Source organism: Abramis brama (assembly GCF_963993115.1).
Source record: "Abramis brama genome assembly, chromosome: 3".
Classification (NCBI taxonomy): Eukaryota; Metazoa; Chordata; class Actinopteri; order Cypriniformes; family Leuciscidae; genus Abramis; species Abramis brama.
In genome coordinates this window covers 53,250,550-53,276,914 of record NC_139965.1, presented here as the reverse complement: position 1 = coordinate 53,276,914, position 26,365 = coordinate 53,250,550, and the positions used below count along the sequence as shown (strand labels likewise).

At 41.7% G+C, this 26,365-nt stretch overlaps 1 protein-coding gene across 2 annotated transcripts in view; it reads left to right on the top strand.

Moving 5' to 3' along the window:
• The window catches only part of adcyap1a (adenylate cyclase activating polypeptide 1a), a 71,114-nt gene extending 52,729 nt beyond the window's left edge, over positions 1-18,385 (top strand). Inside the window, exons 1-7 of one of the 2 annotated variants that reach the window (XM_084110335.1) lie at positions 12,697-13,082; positions 13,412-13,507; positions 14,294-14,428; positions 14,734-14,838; positions 15,922-16,056; positions 16,520-16,631; positions 17,935-18,385. In XM_084110335.1, coding sequence (XP_083966461.1) covers positions 13,413-13,507; positions 14,294-14,428; positions 14,734-14,838; positions 15,922-16,056; positions 16,520-16,631; positions 17,935-17,943 — 591 coding nt within the window. In that variant the 5' untranslated portion in view covers positions 12,697-13,082; position 13,412 and the 3' untranslated portion in view covers positions 17,944-18,385. Of the gene's footprint in view, positions 1-12,696; positions 13,083-13,411; positions 13,508-14,293; positions 14,429-14,733; positions 14,839-15,921; positions 16,057-16,519; positions 16,632-17,934 lie in introns of those variants that run through there. The other variant, XM_084110336.1, reaches the window with a different exon arrangement.
• The last annotated feature ends 7,980 nt before the right edge of the window (positions 18,386-26,365 follow it).

Sequence of the window (26,365 nt, the reverse complement as noted above, 5' to 3'; positions counted from 1 at the left end):
AACATAAAGTTATCTACACTGTTTACTTTTGAATATTATATTTTATTCACGGCCAACATTTGTAGTAGCCTATTCACAAACTGTTTGCTCAAGCGTAGCGCTTTCTCTGAGTTTACTGTGTAGCCTGCTTCCTGAATCGTCGCTCTTATTCATTCGTGGATGTTAACTGAATCTGTAAGTCAGCTACACTGTTTACTTCTGAATATTATATTTTATTCTGGTGCGCTTAACGTTATCGCTACTGTATAATAGTAGCCTATGCTATTCACACCCATCCAACAATTACTAAAAACACACATAAAAACTGATTTTACATGGGCACTTTGCACTAGTACAAATTAATAACCCAACTCACAACTAGTATATTCAGTTTCATCTGCATACAGCACACTCAAATAATCAGTTTTTAAACAGGATGAGATGTAAACATCCTTTATGTGGGAGCACGTACCAATTAAATCCTTGGTCTTGAAATTTGCAGGCACTTTGATGTTGCAGGATAGGATTGGAATTATGGGAGACAAAAATGTCAATAAATATGGGAGGGTATGTATGTCAACAGGTGGGCACCCTCTTTCACTGATGTTTCGTGAATGAGCCCATCTCATCTCCAGAGGGCTCAACAGTGATAACTGGTGTCACAGGAACCAACCAGGACTCACTCGCTGGTGGTAAAGAATTGATGGTAATAAGTTTTTCCTCAAGGGTGGGGGCAAGGCTCTTATGACTAGCAGCCATATCACCCTGTAGCTCAAGACTGGTTGCCCACTGAACTAAGCAGAGTTGAGCCTGGTCAGTACCTGGATGGGAGACCTCCTGAGAAAACTAAGTTACTGCTGGTGGAGCTGTTAGTGAGGCCAGCAGGGGGTGCTCACCCTGTGGACTGTAACACCCCAGTATAGTAATGGGGACCCTATACTGTCAAAAAGCACCGTCCTTCAGATGAGATGTTAACTGAGGTCCTGACACTCTGTGGTCATTAAAAATCCCAGGATGTCCTTTAGAAAAAGAGTAGGGGTTTAACCCTGGTCAAATTTGCCCATTGGCCATCACAGTAAAATAGCGTCACAGTCCAGCTTAAGTAAATTCAGTGATGTTTCATTTTTGTTGTAAAAAAGTTATTAATTTAGTTCATTTATATATATAAAGCCACTCTGGAAAAAACGTACTCGGTTACTCATGTAACCTCGGTTCTCTCTACAAGAGGGAACGAGTACTGTGTAAGTATCTTACGCTAGGGGAAAATCCCTTTTCCGCGAGATATTGAAGCCAAAAAATTATCCTTAATTTTGTATTATTGTAAAACGCGTTGCGGCAGCATACAGACATAGGCAAGACGGCTCGTGTGCCTATTGGCTGTTCTGCGGCAACTGCAGCAGCCTATCGAGCGAGGCCTAGCGGCGAAACGGGCGTGGCTTAGGCCTATAAATCCAGCTCGCAGGCAGCTGATATCTGGTTTTTCATCGCCGAAGCTAACCAGAGCGTGTGCATGCACGGCAAGATACGCAGTACTCGTTCCCTCTTCTAGAGAGAACCGAGGTTACGTTAGTAACCGAGTACATTCTCTTACGAGAGGTCTCTCGTACTGCGTAAGTATCTTACGCTAGGGGACCCAATGTAAAACGCTGTGCGTGCTGGGATCTGACACCAAAGACCCAAGGGCGAAAGCCCGGGGTTCATACAGTGCATAATCACCAGGGGAACTCACAGGGAGTCCGGGAAGAGGGAGGGGCGGTGAGGAAAATAAGTATTTGAACACCCTGCTATTTTGCAAGTTCTCCCACTTAGAAATCATGGAGGGGTCTGAAATTGTCATCGTAGGTGCATGTCCACTGTGAGAGACATAATCTAAAAAAAAAAATCCAGAAATCACAATGTATGATTTTTTTAACTATTTATTTGTATGATACAGCTGCAAATAAGTATTTGAACACCTGAGAAAATCAATGTTAATATTTGGTACAGTAGCCTTTGTTTGCAATTACAGAGGTCAAACGTTTCCTGTAGTTTTTCACCAGGTTTGCACACACTGCAGGAGGGATTTTGGCCCACTCCTCCACACAGATCTTCTCTAGATCAGTCAGGTTTCTGGGCTGTCGCTGAGAAACACGGAGTTTGAGCTCCCTCCAAAGATTCTCTATTGGGTTTAGGTCTGGAGACTGGCTAGGCCACGCCAGAACCTTGATATGCTTCTTACAGAGCCACTCCTTGGTTATCCTGGCTGTGTGCTTCGGGTCATTGTCATGTTGGAAGACCCAGCCTCGACCCATCTTCAATGCTCTAACTGAGGGAAGGAGGTTGTTCCCCAAAATCTCGCAATACATGGCCCCGGTCATCCTCTCCTTAATACAGTGCAGTCGCCCTTTCCCATGTGCAGAAAAACACCCCCAAAGCATGATGCTACCATCCCCATGCTTCACAGTAGGGATGGTGTTCTTGGGATGGTACTCATCATTCTTCTTCCTCCAAACACGTTTAGTGGAATTATGACCAAAAAGTTCTATTTTGGTCTCATCTGACCACATGACTTTCTCCCATGACTCCTCTGGATCATCCAAATGGTCATTGGCAAACTTATGACGGGCCTTGACATGTGCTGGTTTAAGCAGGGGAACCGTGCCATGCATGATTTCAAACCATGACGTCTTAGTGTATTACCAACAGTAACCTTGGAAACGGTGGTCCCAGCTCTTTTCAGGTCATTGACCAGCTCCTCCTGTGTAGTTCTGGGCTGATTTCTCACCTTTCTTAGGATCATTGAGACACCACGAGGTGAGATCTTGCATGGAGCCCCAGTCCGAGGGAGATTGACAGTCATGTTTAGCTTCTTCCATTTTCTAATGATTGCTCCAACAGTGGACCTTTTTTCACCAAGCTGCTTGGCAATTTCCCCGTAGCCCTTTCCAGCCTTGTGGAGGTGTACAATTTTGTCTCTAGTGTCTTTGGACAGCTCTTTGGTCTTGGCCATGTTAGTAGTTGGATTCTTACTGATTGTATGGGGTGGACAGGTGTCTTTATGCAGCTAACTACCTTAAACAGGTGCATCTAATTTAGGATAATAAATGGAGTGGAGGTGGACATTTTAAAGGCAGACTAACAGGTCTTTGAGGGTCAGAATTCTAGCTGATAGACAGGTGTTCAAATACTTATTTGCAGCTGTATCATACAAATAAATAGTTAAAAAATCATATATTGTGATTTCTGGATTTTTTTATTTTATTATGTCTCTCACAGTGGACATGCACCTACGATGACAATTTCAGACCCCTCCATGATTTCCAAGTGGGAGAACTTGCAAAATAGCAGGGTGTTCAAATACTTATTTTCCTCACTGTATATCTTGCAAGGCAATCCCACTTGACCAGGCCCACGAGGAAGCCATGCTTCTCGTGGAGTGCGCTCTGACACCCAACGGGCACTGCATACCCTTGGAAGTGTACGCCAGCGCAATGGCGTCAACTATCCATCTGGATAGGCTCTGTTTCGACGCGGCTAGTCCCTTGGAACGTCCGCTGAATGAAACAAAGAGCTGCTCCGTCTGTCTGAAGACAGATGAGCGAGACACATAAGCTCTTAATGCCCTGACTGGACAAAGGAAGCTCGCGTCTCCTTCCTCGTCAGAGACCGGTAGGGCTGACAGGGAAATGACCTGCGCCCTAAACGGTGTGTTGAGGGATTTTGGAACATAACCGTGCTTTGGTTTGAGCATAACTCTTGAGTCATTAGGCCCAAACTCCATGCACGTCGCGCTTACTGAGAGCGCGTGTAAGTCCCCTATGCGCTTCACTGAAGCGAGAGCCAGAAGAAACACTGTCTTGAAAGATCTGTCTTGAAGATTAATCGTCTGTAAAGGCTCGAATGGGTCACCTTTCATGGCTTCCAGCACCGTAGAAAGGTCCCATACAGGGACTGAGGGAGGTCTGGGAGGATTCAGTCTCTTAGCTCCTCTAAGGAAGCGGATGACTAAATCCTTCCTTCCTATTGACTGACCAAGTGTTGTTTTTGAGAACGCTGCTATGGCCGCCACATAAACTTTGAGCGTGGAAGGGGTCCTGCCCTTGTCCAGCAGCTCTTGTAGGAAGGAGAGAACCTCCGTCACCCCACAGTCTGGAGCTGTGCACCAGCTGGAGAACACTGACCATATCGAGGAATAGAGACATCGCGTAGACGGAGCTCTAGCCTGCGTGATCGTGTTTAACACTCCGCTTGGGAGGTCAGCGGGTACCCGTTGATGGCCCAAACATGAAGGGACCACAGCTCTGGGCACGGATGCCAAATCGAGCCCTTGGCCTGAGAGAGGAGGTCCCTCCTCACTGGCACTGGCCATGGGGCAGTGCTCGCTAGCTGCATCAGAACTGGGAACCAGGGTTGGTTTCTCCAGAACGGCGCTACGAGTAGCACTGAGCATCCTTCTTCCCTGATCCGTTCTATCACCTGAGGCAGGAGAGAGACGGGAGGAAAGGCATAGAGCGGGCGGCGGGGCCATACATGAGCCAGCGCGTCCCTGCTCTTGGAGAAAAATTCCAGACAGTGAGCGTTTTCTTGAGACGCGAAAAGGTCTACTTCCGCTCTGCCGAATTTCTTCCACAGCTTCTGGACTGTCTGTGGGTGTAGAGACCACTCGCCTGTCGGAACATTGTTCCTGGACAGTCTGTCCGGTCCTACGTTTAGGAGCCCTGGCACATGCGCTGCTCTCAGCGAGAGCAGGTTGCGCTGAGCCCACACCAGGAGGCGTTCTGTCAGCCTGTGCAGGTTTCGGGACCTGAGGCCGCCCTGGCGATTTATGTAGGACACCACTGACATGTTGTCCGAGCGGACCAGGACGTGGTGTCCTCGTATTTGGGGACAAAAACGCGTCAGCGTGTTGTCTACTGCCAACATTTCGAGGCAGTTTATGTGTAGAAGCTTCTCCCGTTCTGACCATTGGCCGAAGAACGGTCTGCCATCGAGCAGCGCTCCCCATCCCGAGGTGGATGCATCCGTAGACACTACCTTCACACTCGAGGAAGTCCCCAGGCTTACACCTGATTGGTACCAGTCGTTTGCTTTCCAAGGTTTCAGAGCTGCGATGCATTTCTGATTGACCTTGAGACGAAGCACACCGGAAGCCCATGCTCGGCGCGGTACTCGCGCTTTCAGCCAGAACTGTAGCGGGCGCATGCGAAGCAAGCCCAGCTGAAGTACTGATGATGCTGAGGCCATGAGACCTAGCATCCTCTGGAATTTCTTGAGCGGGACAGATGCGCCGCAGCGGAAAGAGCTCGCTGCGCGCTAAATGTCTAGTACGCGCTGTGGTGACAGTCGCGCTATCATAGACAGCGAGTCCAGTTCTGTGCCCAAAAAAGATATTATCTGTCTGGGGGACAGAGAACTCTTCGCCCAATTGACTCTGAGACCCAGATTCTCGAGGTGATCGAGTAAAATGGTCCTGTGCTCTATGAGCACCGAGTGAGATTGAGCTAGAATCAGCCAATCGTCCAAGTAGTTCAATACTCGCATGCCCTGTAGTCTGAGGGGTGCGAGCGCTGCATCCATGCACATCGTAAATGTACGGGGTGCTAGGGACAAGCCGAACGGTAGGACTGTGTACTGATATGCCTGGCCCTCGAAGGCGAATCTCAAATATCGCCTGTGACGTGACGCTATCTGTATTTGAAAATACGCGTCTTTCAGATCTATTGACACAAACCAATCTCCTCGGCGAATCTGCGCGAGGATTTTTCTGGTCGTGAGCATTCTGAACTGTCGCTTTGCAAGCACTCTGTTCAGTTGCCTTAGATCTAGTATGGGTCTGAGACCCCCGTCTTTTTTCGGTACCAGGAAGTATCTGCTGTATAGCCCTCCTTCGCTCTGAGCTTGAGATAACGACTCTATGGCCCCTTTGCTAAACAGTTTCAAAATTTCGGCTCAAAGTAGGTGTGCTACTTCTGTTTTTACCGTGGTCTCGACGTGCGTCGCATAGCGGCGAGGGCGTTGGCGAAACTGTAGCGAATAGCCTCTTTCTATAATGTCTAGCACCCACTTCGAAACCCCGGGTAGCCTTGCTCATGCATCTGCACGAATGGCTAGGGGTTCGGTGTGCTGCAACATAACATTCCTCGTGCACAGATGAGCGAGAGCGCGGGCTCGCGCTTCGGGCCTGTCGGCGCTACGAAGTGGCGGCGGTGGGCGGAGGCTGAGGCTGTGAGCTCTGAGCAGATGGTTTTGCACGGCCTGCTGCAGAACTGGAGCGCTTCGGCAGGAAGTGCTTCATAGCCTGTCACGCTTTCTGTACCTCGGCGAATCTTTCCGCGAAATCTTTGACGGAAGTTCCGAAGAGGCCAGCAGGAGAAAGCGGAGTGTCGAGGAACGCGGCGTGCTCAGACTCAGACATCTCAGAGAGCGTTAGCCACAGGTGTGTCACAGTGAGAGAGGCCATGCTCCGTCCTATGGCCTGTGCAGCAGACTTAGTAGCGCGGAGAGCGAGGTCCGTAGCACTTCTCAAGTCTGGCACGCAAATTGCATCTGAAAATTTGCAGTGTGGCCATAGTATGCAGCGCTGACGCAGCCTGCCCAGCGGCGGAGAAAGCGCGACCGAGCAGGGTTGACGCCATGCGGCAAGCTTTTGAAGGTAGCGCCAGCTTAGCGCGCCGTCCAGCGGAGGGCGGGCATAGGTGGGCTGCTATCGCTTCTTCGACCGGCGGCAGCGAATGGTGCCCTCTGTTTTTAGCATCGTCAACAGCGGAGAATGCTAGCGAAACAGAAGAGCGCATTCTAGCTGAGAAGGGGGCGTTCCAAGACTTAGCGACTTCTTCGTGTAACTCAGGAAGAAAAGGCGCTGGTCTGGATGCAGGCGAAGGGCGCTCCCCAGGAAGAAAGTATCCATCCAGCCGGTTGTGAGCAGGCTGTTCAGGCGTAGACCACTCGAGGCTGAGGCTCGCCGCGGCCTGTGCGAGTATGCGAATCAGCTCTGACTCGATGCTAGCTCTTTTGCCTGACGATGCACGAGCAGAGGGCGCGAGATCCACAGAGCTCGCCCAATCCTCACTGCCCGATGCCAGGAGAGAGCAGGAATCATCCTCCCCCGACACGGCTTTCTCATCAGCGTCGTCGACGGAAGCGGCGGCAGACGGCGGCCGCTGTCCGTCAGGAAGAGACACTGACGAAGCCGGTGAAGCTGGCAGGCGAACCGGCGAGCTTTGACGGGTGGGGGAAGGCTCCGGGACCCGCTGAGCACGGCGCTTTTTACGGCGCGGCACTACAGCGGGCGCCGGGCGGAGGTGCAGTCTCAGCGAAATATGCCAGGCGAGTCCTCAGAGTCGCCATAGGCAGTAGCTCGCAATGAGGGCAGCCGCCGTCAGCGAGCGCGAGAGCTGCATGATCCTCACCCAGGCAGGAAACGCAGATCACATGGCGGTCCCCGTCGCTGAGTATGGCTCTGCACGAGCCGCAGGAAGGCATCTTAAAAAAGGCGCAAGCTCTTTTAGACAGTGTGTGTCGCGGCGGCGAACACACACACAGCAGAGAGTGTAAAGGATATAGGCGCCGGACAGCGCAGCAGGAAGGCGATTGAAGGTGGCGCGGCCAGCGACTTCAGTGACGACTCGTCCCGCTGCAAAGGCTTCCTCAGACGGCGCGGCTTCTCTCCGGATCCAGCGATGTGTGTGCTTCGCTGAAGAGATGAAAAATCAGATATCAGCTGCCTGCGAGCTGGATTTATAGGCCTAAGCCACGCCCGTTTCGGCGGGACGTGACGCAGTGGGTGCGAAGCACCCTCATTGGGTCTGACGTCACGCTAGGCCTCGCTCGATAGGCTGCTGCAGTTGCCGCAGAACAGCCAATAGGCACACGAGCCGTCTTGCCTATGTCTGTATGCTGCCGCAATGCGTTTTACAATAATACAAAATTAAGGATAATTTTTTGGCTTCAATATCTCGCAGAAAAGGGATTTTCCCCTAGCGTAAGATACTTACGCAGTACGAGAGACCTCTCGTAAGAGAACCATGATGTCATCGTCCAACTGTTCCAATGAACGAACATTGTAAGATTATGATTCAAGCAGCATTATAGGTCAGAAGTTAGATTGGATTGGAACAATCAGCATGTTATCCAGTTCCATCTGGTTTAAGATCTGGTTTATTATTAAGGACTTGGTCATGACGCCACGTGTAACGATCCTGGGTGAGGCTGACTTAACACCCTGTCAGTATGTGCTTGAGCGAAGCTGGGCTGGAGCAAAGAGCACACCCTGCATCTTCACCCAACCACTGATGGAGATTAGTTGGTGTTGGAATGATGTTTTCTCCACCCTATCCCACCGTGTCCAGTGTCCTTGTTTACCACAGGAGACTGCCTTAGCCCACCTTGCTGCTTTCTCCTGTCTATGTGTTTCCTCCACCACCATCTTCCTCAGCTCTGGTGATATGGATTTGTTCCACTCTGGACGTCTCGTTGTTAATCCAAAGCCTCCTCTCCCTTGCTGAACATGCCCCACAATTGCCGCATGTTTGATTGCTGCTATCGCCTCCTCCACTGCACTGGCTGGCCTCCATTTACGACCTGCTGCCAAGACTGGTGTATTGTTACTCAGCACTATGTCTCGTGATTCTTTAGCAAGAATGAAGGATGAGATGAGAATCCTAATGCTAGGAAAGTGGTTATTTATTTTCATCTGTGATTGTCCCAGTAGAGAATTATATGTTTGTTCGGTACATTTCACTGTGGATTCTTTGGTAAATCAGTTACAATATACAGTATATATATATATATACGTATATATGTATATAACACATAAGAAAGAGATTAATGGTCTAATGAGCATGAAGAATCCAAATATCCTTTTAATTTGAACAATGATATTACCCCACTATTTGCTTAACTTGCACTCAGGTTGAGTATGTTATGCACACTTCCTTGTGGATATAATAAATGTCATATTTACCTCATAAAGAACAGACACAAGCATACGTTACTAATTAAGGCAAACAGAGACATATGTTCAAATGAGCCATAAAAGCAAACAGGTTATTGCACAGGACAAAACTGGATAGGTTATGACTGACACTACTTGACGCAGTATACCAATCAACTCTAATTAAATATATATTAGTGTGTTTGCATAAGCATAATTCTTTTATGGGATATCTCTGCAGTTTCCAGAATCTACCATCGTCAGACATTCGATTTCCCTTTACCCTTTTCAATAGACTCGACAGTCTTACAAATATTAAAACCACAATTAGTTTTAACAATATGCAACTATTGCATATCAACGTGAAACATTCACTCACAACCGACAACGCTTATTATAGCTGCATATTTATAGCCAAGAATGCTTTGAAACGATATCACAGTGCATGATTCATAAAAGTGGACCATCTGACAATTTTTCCAATTACGTTAAAATGTCCAAGTTTGAATTAAAATTACTTTTAAAGGGGTCATGAATTGCGAAAAATATTTTTCTTTTATCTTTTGACATGTGAAATGTCAATGTATTACAACTCAAACCTTCCTTGTTAGTCCAAAACCAGCTTTTTCTTGAAACCATGCTCTGAAACTGGATCATTTTGGATTTTGTCACATTATGACATGATAGTGTGACGAAAGACCACCTTTGCAGAATCGGATCCCCGCCTACTTCTACATCATTGCTTCTTTGGCCTGGCCTATTTTCATCTATGAATGTATCAGTAGAGCATCTTTTGTGTCCGGTACATTTAACTGTGGATTCTTCGGTAAATCAGTCACAATTTCGACACGACAAAGTCTTGCAAACAGACTTTTACTATAAGATATGGACCTGACAGTAATGCCACAACATGTAAGTTACCGTGTTAATTGTAATGCCTGTTAGAATTACTGTGGTCATTGATTTCTTATATGTAATGATTCATGTACAGTCAGATGTTCTTTGTCTCAAAATCGTTTCAAATTCAATCTGTTTGTAACGATAACCAGCTGGAGTGCCCTCGAGAGCCACCAGAGGGCGCTCCACAATAGACTAGGATCACTTCCTCATAAACTACATTTCCCATCCTGCATCTACCTGGACTGATTACTTCATACACCTGCACTGCATTATTCACCTGCACTGTTCCTGATTACAGTCACACCTGATCCTCATTCTATGGACTATTTATGTCTCGCACATTCTCACCCTCACTGTGAAGTCTTGTTTTACTGTTACTACATTTCTGAGCGTTATTTACCTGTGTTTGATTCTTGTTTTGCTGACCTTGGACTGTTTCACCGTTTCCTGATCGTTTCTCTGCCTGGCCTGACTCGGATTGTTTATTGGACTCTGATTATTGCTGCCTGCCCTGACCTCTGCCTGTTATTTGGATATTCTCTGTGTTTCCTCCTTTGATCTGTTCGCTGTTGATGACCCTGCCTGTACGACTACTCTGTAAATAAACTGCATTTGGATCTTCACCTTCGAGTCTCGGAGCCGTTTCATAACACTGTTCATCATATAAAGAGATCGAGTCTCTTTAGAAGATTTGGACTAAAGCGCTGAATTCATATGGATTAGTTTTACGATCTTTTTATGAACTTTTTGAAGTGTCAAAGTTTCAGTTGCGTAGCTGTCAATGGAGGGACAGAAAGCTCTCAAATTTCATAAAAAATATCTTCATTTGTGTTCCGAAGATGAATGAAAGTGGCTAACTAACCCCTTTATACCTCCCTATATAAAAGTACAGTACACAATTATAAATTACTGTAATTCACATACTATTTCAGTGAAAGAAACTGCTTCAAACAATTCACCGCGTGGGTGAGCTGTCCTAATGAAACAGAATCGTAAACAATTTTAGACCTTTTTACAAACAGATTAGTTGAGAGTGATTCCTTCGCAAATCTTATAAATTACGTCATATGCTCTCATTGACAAATGCGGAACAAATAGTTCACGCGTTCATGACCTCAAGGCTAGATTATTGTAATGCTATTATGGGTGGTTGCCCTGCATGCTTAATAAATAAACTACAGCTAGTTCAAAACGCAGCAGCTTGAGTTCTTACCAGAACCAGGAAGTATGACCCTGTTATGGGAACACTTCCCATAAATCCTGATGTACTCGTTACATCAAAGAAGAATGGCGTCTACGCTAATATGAGTCTCTCTGTTTATCCCGAGGTTTACCGCAGTCCGCCGGATCCAGGGTGTATCCAGATCTGATGAAGGACCTGCGCCTGGACGCGACGACAACGCAGTCCTGAAGTGTCAGCTAGTCTCTCCCTTGTGAAGGCCTCCTTCCCTTCCCTTTACCTCTGTACAGATAAAACGTTGTCGGGATAATTATGGTTTGCGTGGCTACGCGGAAGCAATAAAAATTCTGTATTATAAATTTTAAGGCCAGACAAGTAGTTTGTTGAGGGTTGGTTTGTAGGGAAGGACTACACGCCTGCGCACATATATTCAAACGCACATACCTATAGACTGAACTTGTAATACGCATGTGCACGCCATCAGTGTTCTCACAGGTTCTCGTTTTTTGAAGTATGCGCAGTAATTTATGATAAAAGTGCTTGAAACAGCTCTGCGGGGGTTGACGCACAACGTAATGATGAACATGGTTGCCCAGTCCTCTTTGTTTGAACCGCGAGAGGCGTCAATTGCCGTCATTACGTTGTGCGTCAAGTTCAAGGGTTACTCTTGTGGCGTAAATCGATGCGTACGGCCGTCTGCCGGAAGCTATTATTTTAGTCGATAAAGTTTTAAACATGGATATTTTTCTTACACGAACGCTTCACTTCAGAAGGCCTTTATTAACCACCGCAGAACCGTTTCGAGCACTTTAATCATGAATAGATGCGCTTTAATGGACTTCTAAAGTCAAACAGCCATTCACTCCCATTATCAGGCTTGGAGCCAGGACATTTTTTAATATAACTCCGATTGTATTCGTCTGAAAGAAGAATGTCATATACACCTAGGATTATTTCAGGGTGAGTAAATCATGGGCTAATTTTCATTTTTGGGTGAACTATCCCTTTAAGTTAAGATGCTTTTGCAAAACAGCCTGTAAGAGGATTCTTCGATCTAAAGTCACCATGAAATTTTCCCTATTGTCATTCTTCTCTATTGTGACTTATCAAAAACGACTGCACAAGCAACAGCAAATGTAGGATGGGATTTGATTTTGTCTATGAGGAATTAGATGGATGGTTGTGGTTTGCTATTAGTCAATCTCATGTAAGTGACAGGTTGCCCTGCCCTCGCACCAGTAGAGAGAAGAGATGTCAATGCAAGAGGGAGAGGAAGTTTTTTTTAATTAAAGACTATGAGGACACATATATTAAAAAACAATAATAATGATATACACGGATAAATCATTTATCATAAAAAATTACAGCAGTTTTCCATAAATAAAAACAATAATTGTCCATTTTGACTTCATGGTGACCTTAAATCATGAAGCCTATATGATTTTTAACACCTTTTGAATCATATGTTTAATGTGCACTGAAATGAAAGAATTTCTTAAAATTAAACTAAATGGAATTTAAAATAAACCTTTAAATGTTTGATTATTATTAAATGATTGCTATTTTATTTGAAGAAATTATTTGTATGCACTACATACAGTATGTGGTATTGAATATGCTAATTAAGAAAGATAAAACTAGGCTACTACGAAAATATTTACTAACTCAAATGAAGCAGCAAATACTATTGTAAATATTTGTATAATTTCATAAAATGGGTCCTGTGTGGAGATCACTGTAGCCTACTTTCCCTTCCTCCATATATGGAGAAAGGAAAAGTACAGTGATCTTTCCATCTCTCCATAGTAAGGGAGGATGACGTCGACAAGATCTCTAAAGTGGGGAGTGAAAAGGGTCCAGAAGAAAGGGCAGGGGGAATAAAACTCGCGATAATATAATGAGCGATGAAGACAAATGATAGCTCGTTTCAGATCCGTTCGACTGACATTATATGGAGATCTGAGGGGGAAAAATAGAATCTACGCTGTGCTCATAAGGATAACAGAGTGACGCGTATAAAAGTTTAAAGAGCAGCCTAGGAGAGAGTCTTAGAGCGAGCTTGAGATTTTCATCCCATTCTTGGTTGCAGCTTCCACTGGACAGCAGCCGTAGGTAGGCTATGTGAAGAACCACTTCTGAAAGGAACGTGACTTTGTGGGATTCTATAGGCTATTCTGTGTGAAATAATTCAGTTTGAGATGAAAGTGGGTTGTTTTGAGCTTGCTTCTGTTGGAAAATTTGAAGCATAATTTAAAAAAAAAAAGTCAGCGAGCTATCAGAGACACCTGATACTGTAGCCTAACAGGGAGAGAATGGAGCGAGAGCAGTTGGACCTTCAAAGACTGAAAGTTTTAAAGACCTCTCTGTATGCGGTTAGAGACGATGGTTCTAATCGATTAAGATCTAGCCTATTACTACTAATTTATATCTTTATTCTACAGAATGATGACGAGCAGCAAAACGACTCTTGCCCTCCTTATCTACGGGCTCCTCGTACAATGCAACGTGTGTTCGCCTCTGAACCATCCGAACATCAGGTACGGAAACTGCACATCTGTCTCATCTCGATGATCTTGTGGATTTCGGATAGTGCAGCTGGATGGCGAAACAGGACTTTTGGCTACTAAGGCTGTTAAAAAAAAACAAAAACGTAGATACACGTTTTATTGACAAGTGTCACACATTTTCAACAGATCTTGTTTTGTTGGCTATACACTCTTGAAAACAAACGTTCTTTATTGGCATTGTTCCATGAAGAACCTTTAACGTCCATGGAACCCTTTCAATGCACAAAAGTTCCTTTATAGGTTCTTCAGATTATTAAAATGTTCTTCACAAAAATAAAAAGATAAATGAAAGGCTCTTTGCATGGGGAACCCAAAGGCATGATTTGGAACCTTTTTTTTAAGAGCGTATGCTACCTAATAAGAAATGATTACGAACCATTTTTAATAAGTAGGCTTTCATCATTTGCATGTGCATTCTTTTTTCACGTAGAATCGGATTGATTTGTATATGATTGTAAATAATTCTAAAAGACACGACTATAATCTTTTGATCTTTTCTGACTTATGGCGGATTTCACAATATAAGCAAGAAAAAATATATAGCACTGATAGCCTATTAATTAGCTTAAGCAGTTTTACAGAAATATCTCCTATATCTTGTTATTAAAGGTTATAGACTAATATAGGCTAGTATGCATTTAAATAGCTATAGGCTACTTAAATATTTAGAGCATATGCGAATAAGTCTTGAAAGTGCAGAGTGGCCTTATACTTCACAGTAATTACTTGAGAATGAAATGACTTCATGTCTTACAGAATGGAGACTGCGGGATTTGACGAGGAGGGCAAGGGATTAACGGATCTAACCTTTGACAGTGACCAGATCACTATTCGAAGCTCTCCTTCAGTCACTGAAGACGCATACACGTTATATAGTCCTCCCTCGATAAGGTGATTATACTTTTCCATAACCCGGACTCCAAAACGGGATAGCCTACTCTATTGCCTAGTTATGTTTGTTTATTACTGTGATTGTTCTAGTTACAAAGACATTCGAGGCTGCCGCTTTTGCTTGTTTGAGTTGTGTCGAGTTGAATTACGAAATAGAATAGCCTAATAAAAAATGTTTCTCAACGACCGGCCTGAGGATGTTACGAGTGCTAGCCTATAATTTGGGAATATTGCAGCTATAAGGCTGACCTAATTTTAAACCCTCACTGAAACGTCGTTGTACAATCTGGTATTTTGTCACGCAGATTGGAAAGGCATGCTGACGGGATGTTTAATAAAGCCTACAGGAAAGCGCTTGCTCATTTATCAGCGCGGAAATACCTGCATACACTGATGGAAAAACGCGTGGGGTAAGAACAGTTCCTTTCTCTCCACCCATCTTGCTCTCTCTAAAAATAAATATCGCTAATTTGGTTTAGGGTTAGTTGCTATGCCTAATTTATAGTTATTACTATGTATCATCCAGTTATCAACATTCATTAGATTTGTGGAATAATAAGAGGGCGTTCCCACAGTCCGTTCGTTCTTCGGTAACAGTAACGTTTCAGTAAAGTTTTCTGGACTTAAATAATGTTCTCAAAACATTAGAAATAAAATGATAGGCTACACTGTTTATGCAACTTTTTTCCCCCATGAAACATTTTAGTTGGATGTTCGTGTAACATTTTTTTTTTAAATGTTAGCCTACTAATTGTTTCAGAATGTTCAGAGAACATTCAAAAGTAGCTTACGATACCAAAATATTTGTAGAATGATAAAATGGAATGTTCCCTTAAATGATTCCACAGAAAAATAAGTTCTTAGAACATATTTTGTGTTAGCTAGGATAACGAACCCTGTGTGAACTGCCCATTGTCACTCTTTTTTTTTCTTTTTTACAAAACGTATTCTTTTTTATATATAGGCCTATTCTAAAAGTTTTTATATACAAAAGCATATACAACTTATTTACTAAATGAAACAAAGTTTTTGCCACAAATAGTTTAATTTTTTTTGTATTTATTTTTTTAAATTAATATTTGCACACTTAAAGGGATAGTTCACCCAAAAATGAACATTGTGTCATCATTTACTCACCATCAAGTTGTTCCAAACCTGTATGAATTTCGTTCTTCTGCTGAACACAAAAGAAGATATTTTGCAGAATGTTTGCAATAAACTATTGTGGGGCACCATTTAGTATGGAAAAAATACTATGGAAGTCAAACTGTTTACTTACCGTCACTCTTCAAAATATCTTCTTTTGTGTTCAGCACAAAGTCCATACAGGTTTGAAACAACATAAGGGTGAGTAAATGATGACAGAGTTTTCATTTTTGGGTGAACTATCCCTTTAAATCCAGACAAATGTGACTTTTTTTCACTAAGTCAGTGTCAAGTGTTTCTGTAATATCCTGGGTTCTAGAACGCTTTGTTCTTTTTCTCTAATACAGAGGAAGGACCACAATAGATGACGACAACGAGCCGCTCTCAAAGCGTCACTCGGACGGGGTTTTCACGGACAGCTACACTCGCTACCGGAAGCAAATGGCCGTAAAGAAGTATCTGGCCACGGTCCTGGGCAAAAGGTATAGACAGAGATATAGAAGCAAAGGACGGCGGCTCGCCTATTTGTAGCCTTTTTCAAATTCGTCTCTAACTATCATGTACATGTACAGCTCTTGTAGCAAGTTAGTCATCACTAAGACTACTATGATGATCATTTGATCGCACCTGTGTCCTTTATAAACATGTATTTATGTATGAAGTAAAGACATTAAAACGAATATTTTGATAATAATATTGTTTTTCTTTTGTACTGAAGCACCTGATAATGCAACGATATGCCTTGTGGACCAGTCCTTTAGTTTGAGCAAAATAACAATTTGTTTGTTTGTTTATTAATTCATGCTTGCTTCAATACTTTGTCTATTAAATACATCAGTCTGAATATGAGTAAATAAATAGTCTCAAAGACAATCATTACATTGAATGATACCTTCTTTCTTTCACTCCTGAAATTAAGAAAGAAGTTTTTTTTATTTACAACAGCCCTGACGATATAGATTTGCCACAAGACATATACTTTGGTGAGCTCCCGGATGGGGATGAGATAGAGGCAATTTTGTTGGATTGGCTGAGACAGTTTCCTCCTGAATTCCCGGTGAGTTTCTACGGCTCGGTGAGGAACGCCTCTCGTCCCTTCCACGCTCTTTTACTCACGTCAAGTTCTTCCCACTGTCATCTATGGCTAAAAATCTCTCAAGCCGTTCAACACGGTTTCCTTTCTTGCACACACCTTTCAAATATTATGAACACCTTAACTTCTATAGATGTATCTGAAAAAAATGAGCTCTTTCCTGTGCTTATAAACTTAAATTAAATCTGCATCTTCAAACACTCTTTTTTAAACACTGTCCAGTCCTTCCTGCTTTTCACTGAGCATGCGTCTGTTCCCTTTTGAAATCTCACAAAAGGAACTGAAGTCCCTGTCTATGAATGTGTGTGTCATGTGCATTAGAATTGATTCCAGTGGTTCAGACCTTCACTACCTTCAAAAAGTCTGGGGTCAATTTGTTCATGTTTTTAAAAGAAGTCTTCTATGCTCACAAAGGCTGCATTTATGTGATTAAAAATACTGAAAATAAACAGTAATATTGTGAAATATTATTACAAATTAATATAACTGAAATCAACATCCTTACTCCATTCTTCAGTGTCACATGATCCTTCAGAAATCATTCTGATATGATTATTTGCTGCACAAGAAATATTTCTTATTAGTATCAATGTTGAAACAATGTTGTGCTGCTTCATATTTTTGAGGAATCCTTTTTCCAGGATTCTTTGATAGATGGCATTCACTTTTGACAATATACATGTCTTTACTATCACTTTTTATAAATTTAATGTCTGTATAAAAGTAAAAAAACAAAACAAAAAAAACTACTGACCCCAAACTTTTGAAAGGTATATATGGTATTTAAAAATTTCATAGAATTTCATTCTTTTCTTTGTTCTGTTTCTCAGTTTTCTATCTTTCTCATATTGCACTCTTCTCATATCAGTGTCAAATGTCTGTTATTCGTCCATTAAGCTGTTAATCAATGGAGATAATATGCGTCTCTGCATTTTGAAGTTCAGAGTTACCATTTTCTGTCACATCTACTGTATGTGGTTATAAATATCAGTAATTGCACAGCTGTATAGGAGCTTGTTGGGTATGACATAAAGAGGTATTCTGTAATGATCCCTCTATGCATGCAAGACAAAGAATTTCCCAAAGGTCAAATGAATGGTGCACCGGTTTGAGGTAAAACCAACTTGCATAATTTTCTCTGATTCTGCAAGTTTTTGACAACGTTATATATGCTTAAGCTTGTCAGTGATATGTACATGTTTGTTTGCATGTTAGTATGTGCAAACATGTGAAACCAATCTGTGTTTAATTCTGCATTCTCCTGCAGGCTTTGTGACACAGGAGACAGCTAAGCGGCTTGGGTGCCTTTGCTTCATCTTTATAATGGCCACCAATTTCAGATGGCATATTAGTGGCCCTCCAAATGCTGCAATCATCTGCTCACACACCTCCTATTTCTCACATAACATAATTTGTTAAAATGCCACCTGGCCCTGCCTTTCCATTTTTTTCGATTGAACTTCTTTATGCATAGTGTGTAGTTATCTGTACAGCATTCATTAAACATTCTCAGCCTTGAAACGCATTTTGTGTGCAGAGACTGATAGTGCCCAAAGCCTTACTTAAATGTTAAGATAAATCTCTGTGTCTTGTGTTGATCATTAGTACAATATAACACATGGGAGCCACACAAGGTCACCATTATATATGTAAGAAACAAAAAAAACTAAAACAAAAAACTGTGTTGTAAGATTTGTATGAATAAATTTTTGTAAACAATACAATTTCGTCTAATCTTTGAAACTCTTCCTAAGTTATGGGGAATGACGTACTCACTAACACAAGTATTTGTGTTATTGTGTAACAATACAATAACTATAATTGTGTTATTGTATAATACAATAATTGTGTTACAGTAAAGGACCTGTTGCTCGCCATGTTCAAAGTTCGCTCTTCTCTCAGACACACTGCGCGAGCGGCAGCAGCGGGGAAACGTAGTGGGCGTGGTCAACCTGTCACTTCGATCCAGAGTGACCAATAGAAAAGGGCCTTTCATCCTGGTTGGTAGAGACCGCCCACTGAGACACAGCTTCATCTCGCAAGCAAAACTTTTCAACCTGCAAGCAAAAGATTTAGACCCGCAAAAAATACAGCAGAAAAGAGAGACAAATTTGTGCGTTTGTGATGAAAAGTGTTCGGAATGCACAAAGAAACATAAAGGTTTTCAAAGATTTACATGCACTGCAAATAATTTTGTTATCAACTTCTTTATTTTTGAGCCTTAAGAAGACTTTTTTGCAATCTTTTAATTTTTTTAATTACAAAATAATTAGTTTTACTCTCAAATGCAGTATGTTTGATTGAATAAAAAAGACACAAAGGAAACTCCATAGGAGTGGACCATAAATACATGTACAGTACTGTAAATATAACACACTTGCAAGATCCCATATCTTCACAATCAAAATGTAACATGCCATCAACAAAAATTCCAGAAACTATATGATGCATCAGATAATAAAAAAATAAGCAAAATATTTTAAAATATTATAAGATTAGCAAAAATGAATGCTTCATGTGACCAGATAATACAAAGACATATTTAATTGTTTAGAAGAAAAGGTTGTAGAACCTTAAAGGATTCTTTTTCATTTATCATTATGGATTTACTTTTAATCAAGTGATAGTTCACCCAAAAATGAAGATTCTGTCATTAATTACTCACCCTCATTTCATTCCAAACCTGTAAGACATTCGTTCATCTTCGGAACACAAATAATGATCCTCTTAATGAAATCTGAGAGCTTTCTGTCCCTCCATTGACAGCCTATGCAACTACCACTTTCAAGCCCCCCAGAAAGGTAGTCAAGAGATCATTAAAGTAATCCATGTGACTCCTGTTTTATGTTGGAGTTTAATATTTTGTTAATAAAGTGGTAAATTGTGCTTATTTTGCGCAAAGCACTTGTGTCGCTTCATAAAATTGAGGTTAAACCACTGGATTCATGGATTACTTTTATGATGTCTTTATTACTGTACCTTTCTGGGGCTTGAGAGTGGTAGTTGTGTAGACTATCAATGGAGGGACATATATATATATACATATATATATATATATATAGAAACCCACTGAACCTTATTTCTAAGAGTGGGAGCCGAAAGTATGGCTGACAAAGAAAGGCGAAAGAGAAAGTACATGTCTACGAATGTGTATGTATTTGTGTGTATTCTCAGGCTGTGACTGGTGTTATACAGAGACACCTGGATAAGGAGAACCTTTTAGTTCCCGTCAGAACAGATCAGAGCTAATAATCTCACATTGGACCCCTACAAAGATGTAGCACAGCAGGCAAAAACACTGACCTTTACAATCTCTATTACATGTCCGTTTAGCTAGTTGACTGATTGCATGTAAACATGCATTGTACACACTGTCAGAATTTTGTAATGTGGGTTAAACAGGATGATTAGTATTAATTTTATTTAAAGGTTCATAATCGCTGAGCAGGTGTTTCGTGGCTCGCCAATGTGATTGAATTCTTCTAATAAATAAAGTAAAGAAGAATTTATATATAAAATAAAAAAAGAGTAGAACAGACAGTTATTCAGTATAGTGTCAGCTTTTGAAGAAAACCAAAGGTTTGCCATGAAGACAAATGGGCCAAAATCAATAGCGTTTTTTCCAAAGAGCCCAACGACTCCCAGAGAAGGTGTGGCACTAATGAACACTCAACACCTGACTTGATTAAAATTCATTCTCAAATGTTCTTGTCAAATGAGTCATGCATTTCTCTCTCTCTCTCTCTCTCTCTCTCTGTAATCGTTATTGCATACACAAATACTTTAAATGTGGTGCTCCTACAAGCCTCCATTGTTAATATCAATATAACTTGCGGGTGTCCCATTTGTCATTTTAGGTTTCAGAAGGGTGCTCCTAAGCGCCCCCTTTGCGGCCAATATTGGAAGGTCCCCTTCGTTTCGCGTCCTTCATTCAGCTCATTTTGAAGGATGCATCAAGTATAGTCTCAGCCTCAGATGTCACACCCATGGACTGTTGGCTGAATGCCTGATGCATTAGGAAAACATTAGGGAAACACTTCAGGAGTTTCGAAGTTGTCATTAGATTGGTTGAATTCTACAGGATTTTGTAGAAAATTAGAAGAAGAACTCAGTTGAATTAATAATTTATTAGATGCATGCCTGTCTGATATCGTATGGACTTCAACATTTTCATGCCCCTAAACATGACGTGGAACAAAACAAACTGTGATTTGTTGCTTTACATGTCGGTCCTTAAAAAATGAAAGCTGCGATGGAGTCCAGACCCTCTGCCGTCAGTCTGAAGGACTGAATGACACTGCAGGCACCGTTTGCGCACGAAGGTACCTCATGAAATTGATTTCTGACAGACTTCTGAGGCAGCATAACGGTTTAATGATCTACAGCAAAATAGAGGGAGCTTTGGTGATAACTTAGCAAATATTTAAAGTCCCCATGTTGTAGTTAATAATTTTATCCCTTGAAACTCCTCTTTGATCACCAAAATTACATATTTAAAAGTTTTTTCCTCTAATTTTTTTATTCATGCCTCAAAATAGCTTGAATGTAACTACACCCTTCTTTATTTCGTATACGTGGATCCATGAAGATGCAAATAAGCCCCGCCTCCACTCACTCATACAGGCTCGTCTACAAGTCGATGTATCAGAATGGTAACGTTAATGCATTTTATGTAGCTATCGCTCTTTACAACATTGGACGCATAACGGTTATTAATATGATTAGCCTTTGGTTTGACTACGTTATCAGACAGTTAATAATGTGTTGTTTGTTACATAAGCCATGTTCCCGTTCTCCATCTCAGAGTCAGACAGCTGCCTTCTAAAAATCAGCTTCCACAGAAAGCTTTGAACAACTCAGAACGTCAGTGGAGAAAGGTATATAGTTCATCATAACATTGTAGCATCATATACATAATTTCCTCGCTATATTGCTAAATGTTCCTGATTTTTCATATCAACAAGAAAAGTTTTTCTCTTGAGACTCCCCTGCTAGTTTGCCGTTAATTATATGCTAAAGCCCGTCCTGCACATTGACGTGATTGGTTCCTAGGTAGTTTGTGACGTCAGAAACACTGGCGATTTTAAACCGCATTCTCCTTAAAACCGCAGTCTTTTTTCACTGCAGTTTTAAAGACAAAATACTCAGCAATGGTGTTGACTTATGAATTTGCACATGGTTTGTCTTAAAAACACCACGTAGACATATAAACAATATTAAAAACTTGATTTTCACCACGGGGTCTTTAATTACTACAATGGTAATTTCTTGCTAGAAATGACATCAAAAGTGGAAAACGTTGGTCAAAAACATAGGGGTGAGCGGGACACAAACTAACGCGGGTTGTAACACACTTGTGTTAAATACATCCACACATGATGAAACTTAGTGTATTTACTAGTTGCTATATCAACACTATATAGAGAAAATATTGTGTGTGTGTGTAGAGAAAATACCTGTGTGATTTTATTTTGTCAGTTGTTTTTTCATTCGGTCACATTCACCACAATTCACAACAGTTGCACAACACTACAGTTCAATTTCAGTATTATTGGTTATATGTGTATGTTATATGTGACAAAGTGGCAAATAAAACATATTTCAAGTGTTACAGTAAATGTGTTGATCTAAGTAACTGCTAAAATGGTTATTTTAACAAAATGTTGTCTTTATTCTTCTATTTTATCACGCTTGCATAGATGGGTCATTTTTGACCCATGTGTGTTAACTTGATGTAGTAACACAAAACCTAGAAAATATTCAAATAATAATTTGTGATCACTGAAAACAAGATACGTTCGAAGCACCTGTCTCGTATCTCTCATGGAGGAGCGACGACAGTGAAGATTGAGAGGGGACCAGGCTTGGACTTATGCTGTGTTTTATGTGACAACAGTCGTCCGTGAGGGGCTGCTGTCTTTTACTTTTACTTTCATTTTGTATTTGTTTATTTATTAAAGTCTTTGAATGTTTGCCGGTTCCCGCCTCCTTCTTCCTACAACATCTAACTGCGTTACAGGCAGTGGTGGAAAGAGTACTAAATAATTGTACTTAAGTAAAAGTATTGCTACTTAAGTAATAATTTACTTGAGTACAAGTATAAGTACTGAAAAATAATATGACTCAAGTAAGAGTAAATAAGTAGTTTGCTTAAAAACTACTCAAGTAACTACGTTACAAAGTACTTTAGTATTATTTTTCTATTTTTACCCAAAATGGGGAGATGATAGCGATATGGAGCGCTAAACACTCTCATGTCAATTCTGTTTCATTCATACTGGAAGCCCAGTACACACTGATTCATACCTCGCGCAGAAAGTCCACAAGTGAGATTCATAGAAGTGATTCACTTATGACGTTTCAGGAAATGCCAATATGGATATAATAACATGCAAATAGAGACATTTGACTGAAGAAACATGAAGACAAACACATGATAGCGATATCCAAGGTATTTTCATAAGAATGATGTATGTCTTTAAAGGGATAGTTCACCAAAAAAGGAAAATTAGCCCCTGATTTATTCACCCTCAAGCCATCCTAGGTGTATATGACATTCTTCTTTCAGATGAATACAATCAGAGTTATATTAAAAAATGTCCTGGCTCTTCCTTTATAATGATAAAAGTGCTCCACTTTTACTCCAGGGGGTTAATAAAGGCCTTCTGAAGTGAAGCCATGTGTTTGTGTAAGGAAAATACCCATATTTATAACTTTATAATCTAAAATAACTAGCTTCAGCCAGACGACCGACCATACGCATCGATTTACGGTGGAACCCCTGACTCGACGCACAACGTATATACACTGCTCAAAAAAATTAAAGGAACACTTTGAAAACACATCAGATCTCAATGGGGAAAAATATCATGCTGGATATCTATACTAATATGGACTGGGTAATGTGTTATGAACGAAAGGATGCCACATCGTTTGATGGAAATGAAAATGATCAACCTACAGAGGATTGAATTCAAAGACACCCCGGAAATCTAAGTGAAAAAATGATGCAGCAGGCTTGTCAATTTTGCTGAAATTTCATTGCAGCAACTCAAAATGGTACTCAGTAGTTTGTATGGCCCCCACGTGCTTGTATGCATGCCTGACAACGTCGGGGCATGCTCCTAATGAGACGACGGATGGTGTCCTGGGGTATTTCCTCCCAGATCTGGACCAGTGCATCACTGAGCTCCTGGACAGTCTGAGGTGCAACCAGGTGATGTCAGAGATGGACCGAAACACAATGTCCCAGAGGTGTTCTATTGGATGTAGTTCAGGTGAGCGTGGTGGCCCTTCAATGGTATCATTCCTTCATCCTCCAGGAACTGCCTGCATGCTCTCGCCACATGAGGCCGGGCATTGTTGTGCACCAGGAGGAACCCAGGACCCACTGCACCAGCATAGGGTCTGACAATGGATCCAAGGATTTCATCCCAATACCTAATGGCAGTCAGGGTGCCATTGTCTAGCCTGCAGAGGTCTGTGCGTCCCTCCATGGATATGCCTCCCCAGACCCTTACTGACCCACCACCAAACCGGTCATGCTGAACGATGTTACAGGCAGCATAACATTCTCCACGGCTTCTCTCAAGACCCTTTCCTGTCTGTCACGTGCTCAGGGTGAACCTGCTCTCATTTGTGAAAACCACAGGGCACCAGTGATTCCACCTGCCAATTCTGGTGTTCAATGGGAAATGCCAATCGAGCTCCCTGGTGCTGGGCAGTGAGCACAGGGCCCACTAGAAGACGTCGGGCCCTCAGGCCACCCTCCTGAAGTCTGTTTCTGATTGTTTGGTCAGAGACATTCACACCAGTGGCCTGCTGGAGGTCATTTTGTAGGGTTCTGGCAGTGCTCATCATGCTCCTCGCACAAAGGAGCAGATACCGGTCCTGCTGATGGGTTAAGGACCTTCTACCGCCCTGTCCAGCTCTCCTAGAGTAGCTGTCTGTCTTCCTGGAATCTCCTCCATGCTCTTGAGACTGTGCTGGGAGACACAGTAAACCTTCTGGCAATGGCACGTATTGATGAGCCATCCTGAAGGAGCTGGACTCTGTAGGGTCCAGGTATCGCCTCATGCTACCAGTAGTGACACTGACCCTAGCCAAATGCAAAACTGGTGAAAAACAGTCTGAAAAGATGAGTAGGGAAAAAATGTCAGTGGCCTCCACCTGTAAAACCATTCCTGTTTTGGGGGTTGTCTCACTGTTGCCCATCTAGTGCACCTGCTGTTAATTTCATTAACACTAAAGCAGCTGAAACTGATTACCAACCCCCTCTGTTACTTAACTGACCAGATCAATATCCCAGGAGTTTAACTGACTTGATGCTATTCTCTGATTAAAAAGTGTTCCCTTTATTTTTTTGAGCAGTGTATATTATAGAAGAGGAGCTTCAGTTTGTTGCACAGCCCTATTTGTTTAAACCACGAGAGGCGTCTAACCTTACGACACTCCTACATTCTACATCATACATGTGTCACAGGTTACTCTTATGGTGCAAGTCAATTTGCTTAGTATGCGTACGATCATCTGGCGGAAGCTAGTTATTTTAGATTATAAAGTTATAAATATGGGTATTTTTCAAAAACCCATGGCTTCGCTTCCGAAGGCCTTTATTAAAGGACAAATCCAGTGAAAAATTAACCTAGGAGTAATTAACACATGGTTACCGAGTCGATCGTTCCCTGCGATGCGTTTTCATGAAAATCGAATGTATAGAGTTTTATCTTTAAAAACAGATTAGCTCATAACACTAGTATATGGGGCACAGAGTAAGTAAAAGTAAATCGCTAGTTAATACCACTAACAAGGCTCAAAATAGCCTCACACTAACACACTAACTTGGTGTTTTCCAAGATGACGCCTGTCTGTAAACGCATAATGTACTGTCTTTATAAAGTATCTTCTTATTAAACTGTCTGTACACTTACAAAGTTCTCAATGCTTCGGTTTGCATGTAGGGACCCTCATTATGCTACCTTGTTAGTGTGAGGCTATTTTGAGCCTTGTTAGTGGTATTAACTAGCGATTTACTTTTACTTACTCTGTGCCCCATATACTAGTGTTATGAGCTAATCTGTTTTTAAAGATAAAACTCTATACATTCGATTTTCATGAAAACGCATCGCAGGGAACGATCGACTCGGTAACCATGTGTTAATTACCCCTAGGTTCATTTTTCACTGGATTTGTAATTATGTGTGAGTAAATCATGGGCTAATTTTCATTTTTGGGTGAACTAACCCATTAATGCAATGCTAATCAACATAGCCTGTATTATAGAATTTAATAAAATAATATATTCTCACACATGAAACCACAGAAGTAATTTCAAGTAATTTTGATTTTGAAGCAAAACATGATATTAAACTCATAAATTGTAGTTTTTGACGGTATGCTAAGCAAACATACTAGCTTTCCCTGTTGTCAAGAGAAAATGTTTTATTACTAATCTTTAAAAGTAAGTCCAGGTTTGAATAATTTCATATTTGAAAGCAAAGAAGGTTAAGTGAAAAGTCCGATAAAAAAGAGAGATGTAGTATGAATAAAAAAGTGCCAGTAAAAAAAAAAAAAAAAAAAAAAAAAAAATTAAGTGGGGTATGGTTAACGTTAAATTAAATGCTCTTTTTTTTCGTTCTACCGAAAATGTGCTGGGAGCCTACTATTGCTTTTACATGCATCTGATTGACAGACAAATC